The sequence below is a fragment of the Carlito syrichta genome, unplaced genomic scaffold, assembly GCF_000164805.1.
Source record: "Carlito syrichta isolate Samal-C Ts95f unplaced genomic scaffold, Tarsius_syrichta-2.0.1 Scaffold304341, whole genome shotgun sequence".
Taxonomy (NCBI): domain Eukaryota; kingdom Metazoa; phylum Chordata; class Mammalia; order Primates; family Tarsiidae; genus Carlito; species Carlito syrichta.
The window spans coordinates 507,207-513,898 of NW_007248437.1; the positions used below are offsets into that span (position 1 = coordinate 507,207).

At 48.1% G+C, this 6,692-nt stretch overlaps 2 protein-coding genes across 5 annotated transcripts in view; both read right to left on the minus strand.

Annotated features, from left to right (window-relative positions):
• WDR66 (WD repeat domain 66) overlaps nucleotides 1–737 on the minus strand; it is an 89,963-nt gene extending 89,226 nt beyond the window's left edge. Inside the window, exon 1 of the mRNA XM_008059741.2 lies at nucleotides 402–737. Coding sequence (XP_008057932.1) covers nucleotides 402–737 — 336 coding nt within the window. The remainder of the gene's footprint in view (nucleotides 1–401) is intronic.
• Nucleotides 738–4,287: 3,550 nt separating this feature from the next.
• PSMD9 (proteasome 26S subunit, non-ATPase 9) overlaps nucleotides 4,288–6,692 on the minus strand; it is a 21,092-nt gene continuing 18,687 nt past the window's right edge. For 2 of the 4 annotated variants that reach the window (XR_002482062.1, XR_002482063.1), the window contains 2 exons: nucleotides 5,996–6,084; nucleotides 4,288–5,592 (listed from right to left, as the gene is read on the minus strand). Coding sequence is in view for 2 of the 4 variants with exons in the window: in XM_008059745.2 (XP_008057936.2) it covers nucleotides 5,565–5,592; nucleotides 5,996–6,084 (117 nt within the window). In the remaining 2 variants the exon portion in view is untranslated. The remainder of the gene's footprint in view (nucleotides 5,593–5,995; nucleotides 6,085–6,692) is intronic. The other 2 variants (XM_021713215.1, XM_008059745.2) reach the window with 2 other exon arrangements.

Sequence of the window (6,692 nt, forward strand, 5' to 3'; positions counted from 1 at the left end):
GGCTGCGGTGGCCAGGAGCAGCCACTGCACTCCAGTGTGGGCGACAGAGTGAGACTCCAACTCAAATAAAATAAAATAAAATAAAATAAAATAAATAATAATAATAATTTAAGTAAATAAATAAAGTCAGCTATGGCACACATCACCTCCAGGAAGCTTTCCCTGTCCCTCCTCCAAACTGGGTTAAGTAGCCTGTTTCATCTCCTGTGTACCTTCCAATCACTGCTCTTTGCATCTTTTGTAATGTTTAGTTATGGGTCTGCCTCCCTACGTTCCTGAGAGCTCCTTAAAAGTATGGAGTGTGTCTTCCTCAGTTTTGTATTCCCACAGCCTGGCCTATAGGAAGCCCTTTGTGAATGATCCTGAAAAAAATGGATGAATGAATTTTAATAACTACTTACCAGGAAAGTTTCTGCCATGGATAACTGGGAACCAGTAAGTCTCTCCAAACTGTCAATGGACTTGACAACTTCTTGGTCCTCTGCTGCGGTTACCTCTTGCACTCCTGAAGCCTTCTCCTCCTCCTGGGCTGCTCCAGCCTTTGTCGCAGTTTCCTCCATGACAATTTCATCTCCCTCCCAAGCATCTCTCTGTTCTAATGCGTCTTCTTCTGATCCCTGTTGCATATTTTTGACTTCTTTGTAATCTGGATTATAGTCTTCAAATTCTTCTTCTTCCATTTCTGCTTCTTCATCTTCTCCTGTTTCTTCTATAGAGGTTTCTTCTGTATCTGACATTCTTCCCTGTAGAGTTTCTTCTAGAGAAGGTTTGACCATAATAATCAGTAGACCCTCATCTCCCATGTGGATTTCCTGGTGCACCAAGCTACCCATGAAATGTGCAATGCTAACCACAGTTCCTTTCTACAGGCATACAAAGAATATCGTGTTCACGGAAATCCTAAAATATATGTATTTGTGGCCCAAACCTTAAATATATGATCCCAGGGTCTTTCAACTTTCTAGGAATAAATGATCTAAGAGCTTTCTAACTCATCATAAATATATTCATCTTCCCACAGACAGTAAAATGCATAACCCAGGCGTTAGCAACAATTCTCACAATAGGAAAGAGAAGAAATGATGTACCTCAGTGGTTAAAAACACAGGCTTAAGCCGGGCTCAGTGGCTCAGCCTGTAATCCCACGCCTTTGGGAGGCTGAGGTGAGTGGATTGCCTGAGCCCGTGGGTTCGAGACCCACCTGGGCAGTGAGACCTCATCTCTACAATAAATCAAAAAAATCAGCCGGGCGTGGTAGCGCGTGCCTGTAATTCTGGCTACTCGGAAGGCTGAGGCGGAAGGATCGCCGGAGCCCAGCAGGTTGAGGCTGCAATGGCCGGGAGCGGCCACTGCACTCCAGTCTGGGCGACAGAGTGAGACTCCAACTCAAAAGAAAAAACACAGGCTTTGCAGTCAGCCTGTCTAGTACTGAATGCCATTTCCACTACTCCCTTGCTCTGTGACCTTGAGAAAGTCACTTATCTCTCAGAGTCTACAATTGTTCGCAGGCAAAATTTTTTTAAAAATCCTAAATTCTAGGGCTGTTGTGAAGATTAGACAACATATGTAAAATACTCAACACACTTCTAGCACTATGTGCTTTAAAAAGTTGTAATAATCGTTGTTATGGAGATAAAAGCAACCCTATCTTGCAAAGAAATTAACAGTTTAAAAGCCCTCTGATATATTCCGTCATTTTCTTACAACGACCAAGAATTTGAACTAAGAAAATAACAAGGATGAATACTTTATCTCTGAAAAGTTGGACCCAGAACAAAACCCCCAAATTTTCAGTGACATTAGAATAAAAGGCCGGGTGCAGTAGTTCACACCTATAATCCCAGTGCTTTGGAGGCTGAGGCCAGGAGTTGGAGACCAACCTGGACAACACAGCAAACCCCCATCTCTACACAAAAAAAATTTAGTGGTTTGTTTTTGTTTGTTTTGTTTTTGAGTCAAGGTCTCACTCTGTCACCCAGGTTGGAGTACAGTGGCATGATCATGGTTCACTGCAGCCTCACCCTCCTTCACAGGCTCAGCCCATCATTCCACTTCAGCCTTCCAAGTAGCTGGGATTATGGGCACTCACCACCATGCCTAGCTAATTTTTTGTAATGCTTGGTTATGGGTCTGCCTCCCTACGTTCCTGAGAGCTCCTTAGAGGAATGGAGTGTGTCTTACTCAGTTTTGCATTCCCACAGCCTGGCCTATAGGAAGCCCTCTTTGTTTTTTGTAGAGGTGAGGTCTCACTATATTGCCTAGGCTGGTCTTGAACTCTTGGGCTCAAGCAATCCTCTTGCCTCAGCCTCCCAAAGTAAAAATTTTTTTAAAAATTAGCCGGTTGTAGTGGTGCACACCTGTCAGCTACTCTGGAGGCCGAGGCGGGAGGATCTCTTGAGCCCAGGAGTTCAGGGCTGCAGTGAGTTATGACCGCACCACTGCACTCCAGTCTGGGCAACAGAGTGAGATCCCGACTAGAAATAACAACAACAACAATAATGAATAAGAAGCTCTGAGAAGTGGAGTGGCTTATTCAAGATGACACCGCTGTGACTCAAGTCCAGGGCTCTTTCCACCGAGCCTCTTCCGACTCGTCTACACTACCGGCGCATCGTGTCACCCCGGGTTTGATGCCCAGGGGGTCGCGGGGCTTAGGGTGGGGTGGTGTCTGCGTGTCTCTGCGAGGAGCATGAAGCCCAGGTGCGGTTTCCTCCTCCGACTCAGGTCTCCCTGGGACCCCAGGCCCGGCACAGCCTCAGTGGGGTGAGCGTCCCCCAAAGGGCACCAGGTCCCGCCAGGCCCGGGACCCCCACTTGGGCCCCGTGGCCTCCGCCAAGGACTTACAGAGAGTGGCCAGCCTGGTCCTTCAAAAGCCGGGTCCTCCGGCCACCTGGACCCTGCAGCTACTTCCTGGGCCTCCAGCAACCGCTGCCTTCCTCGCCACAAACTGCCTAGTTACGGTTGCCACCCAAACTCCGTCCCCATGGGAACCGCCACCTGGGGGCGACGGGCCGTAAAGCTACAGGGCCAGACAGTGGTCACGTGCCCAGAAAGCGGTCGTGAGCGTGGCCGGCACGCCCCCTGCCGGTCACGGGGGTGGAGGCGCCGCGCAAGGTGAATTGACTTTCCTCATCTTACTCTTATTTTTCCCTCTTCTCACACCACTTCCCGCCCCCCTCTCCCCTTGGTGCCATCTTCTATAAAGCGGCAGCGGCCAACACAGGCTTTTTTTTTTGAGTCGGAGTCTCACTGTGTCACCTAGCTGGAGTGCAGTAGCACAATCGGCTCACCGCAGCCTCCACCTCCAGGGCTCAAGCAATCTGCCTGCCTCTACCTCCCAGTAGCTGAGACTACAGGTGCACTCCTCCACACATAATTTTTTATTTTTTTGTGGAGACAAGGACTGGCTAGGTTGCCTAGGATGTCTGGTCTCGAACTCCTGGGCTCAGACAATCCTCTTGCCTTGGCCTCCCAAAATGCTGGGATCCCCAAGTGGCTTGAGCCACTGCACTGGGCTGATACTTTGAATTTCCAAAGTCTTGACAAGACTAAGTGAAAAAGTATGAACTCTTCTTTTCCAAAAGCAAATGAAATATCCAGGTCTCATGGATAGAACCTACTTCTGTCTTGCCAACCTCCTGACCTATGCATCATATGCTGTATAGAGAATTTTAGCTAGTTTGGATTAAATATTACATAGGTTACATTATCTTGCTGTATCATAAAGCATTTCTGCAAAAACAACTTGGTTAAATTTATTAGGATCATTCCATATTTTAAAATACCCTCAGGCTGGGCATGGTGGCTCACACCAGTAATCCCAGCACTTTGGGAGGCCAAGGTGGGAGCACTGCTTAAGCCTGGGAGTTCAAGACCAGCTCTTGTCTCTACAAAATTTTTTTAAAAATTAGCCAGGCATGGTGACATGCTCTTGTAGCCCAAGCTCCTAGGGAGTCTGAGGCAGAAGGATCACCTGAGCCCAGGAAGTTGAGACTACAGTGAGCCATGATCATGGTACTGCACTCCAGCTTAGATGATACAGTGAGTCCCTGATGGAAAATAAAACAAAACAAACCTTTGGCTAGAATCTCATAGAAGCTGGCAACACGTTTCTACAGCGAGGCCTACAGAACACTAGCCAGGGGCACCAATGCAGAAGACTCTTCGCTGTTATCATTTTAGGAGAATGTGAATGATTTTCCCCACTCCCACCCCCATGCCCTAATGATGGTAAGCTGATTAATATGCATACATCTCAGAATAAAAAAGAAAGGATAAGCTGCATGGTGCATGGTGCAAGCTGCGTTTATTATAGTCTGGGACTTATAAAAAGAGACTATAAAACACTTGGACTTAGAACACACAATTTCAACAGCAAACATTGGTAAACACAGCGTGTCTGGCTTCAGGAGAGCACGTGTGGCTATATGGCCAGAAGACACAGTTTGAGGGAAGAGGCAGGAGGGCTTTAGAGTTGAGCGTGAGAACCATGGCTGGAAGCACACGCAGTATTGACTCCCGCAGGGCAAGCTGGCATCTGTATCTAACTCAAGCAAATCCAGTCCCAAGGAACACAGACTTACTCAGCGAATGAGCCAGGCCCTCTCGGAAACAGAAAGTGGTGTGTGAGATCTGGGGGAAATAAACAAAGTGATACCTGAACAAAGGAAAAAATTCAGACACAGCATCAGTGGGAATCACTGAGACCCATCTCACCATCTTAAAAGAGAGAGAATAAAAGGAAGAAGGAATCAGCATTTTCAAGAGGTCACATCTACAAACACTTCGTTCCCCTCAGCACTGCTGAGGGCACTGGAGCAGCTTACAGAAGAGTGCTCATCTCTGGGCGGGGCTAGGAGGTTCAATTACAGAAGGTCCAATTAGAAGCGAATTTGTAGGGATTTTTATGCCAGAAGTAAAGGGAGCTTGCTGCCCTCTGGTGGGTTCCAGAAGAGGAAGCGGACACCACACTGGGCAACCTGGGAAGCCCTTGGCTTTCCCTGGTTTCCACAGAGAGCTCCTGCAGCCTTAGGCCCTGCTGCTGAGGATGTAGGAACTATTCAGCAAGTCGCTATCCATAGCAGTGATGCCTCAGTGCAAAGAAAGATGTTGGTCAAATCTTGACATCAGCACAATTGCTGGGTTTGCCCAATGCTCTATGAGGACGTTCTGACCCCACCTGAGCTTTGGTTTGAGATGTTCATAAGAGACTCAGTTGGGGTGATAACATGGTCATACCAGCACTGTAAAACTGTGTTTATCTGAAGGAAAAAAAATCCCTAAAAAAATAGTCACATCAGCACCTGCCAGAATAACTCCCACCCACTTGCCCACAGTCCAGAGAATTCCCGTTTAGGGCCATGGCCTAATTTGTGAAAGAGGCTAAGCACAAACCAGGTTTTTAACAATGCCTTAATCCAGAGAGAACATATGGGGAGGCGTCCCCACCGCCTCCAGCCTCGTCCAGATCCTTATGCTTCAGGGAGAGAAGAGAATGAGGAAATCCCCACAGACCCAAGTCCAGGACAGGGAAGATGCTTTCCTGGCATGTTCCCCAGGGACAATCATCTTTGCAGAGGAATAATGTTGCAGCTGAAAGAAAAGAAAAGGAATGGCATAAGGTTGGAGGCTCCACTCAGGAAGCTCAGAAGTGGGCCCTTCTGAGCTTTCACCTTCATTCATTCATTCTTTTAAGGCAAATGCCCAGTTAATGAAAGAACCAGAGAGACCCTTGGGAAAGACACCAAGGCTCCCACCATCCCCCGTACCTGTAGTCTCTTTCCTACCACAAGTATTTATTCCCAGTTTCGATGTCTTCTGGGAGTCCCATCATCCCCCAATGTCCTCCTGGCCTCCAAAATGTCCTCTCGGCCTCTTCCCAGCCTCCCCCAGCAACCTCCCAGCCTCCCCCAATGTCCTCCTGGCCTTCCCCTCAGCCGCGGGTCTAACGCTCAGATGGTGCCCCAGTGTAGATGAACAGAAACCAATCCTTTACCCCAGCAGTCCTTTTCCTGCCCAGCGAGTTGGAACAAGTTTAAGCTGGTGTTTCTCTCCACTACGGATCACCGTCACATTCAGGAGCTTCTGAAAGGAAAATAAGTTCATTTCATGTTCAAATTCGTTCATACTCAGAGATTCAGGTTAAAATGCTGACACGGCTTGTCACCCACTGACACGGTAAGGATTTTTACTTTACGTCCTGCAGTTGGTGAGAACATGGGGGATGGATTCTTGGCACAGCCAGGGGTGCTGCAAATCAGTACCATCTTCCCCACCAAAAATCTTTTTCTCTCTCTCTCTTTTTTTCTGAGTTGGAGTCTCATTTTATTGCCCAGGCTGGAGTGTAAGGGCTCAACCACAGTTTACCACAGCCTCAATCTCCCAGGCTTGGGCAATCCTACCACCTCAGACTCCCCAGTAGCCAGGACCATAGGTGTACACCACCACACCCAACTAATTTTTTAATTTTTTTACAGAGACAAGGTCTTGCTATATTGCCTAGGCTGGACTTGAACTCCTAGGCTCAAGCAATCCTCCTGCCTCAGCCTCCCAAAGTGCTGGGATTATAGGCATGAGGCACCATGCCTAGCCCAAATTCTTTTTCTTTTTGAGTTGGAGTCTCACTCTGTCACCCAGACTGGAGTGCAGTGGCCGCTCCCGGCCACCACAGCCTCGACCTGCTGGGCTCCGGC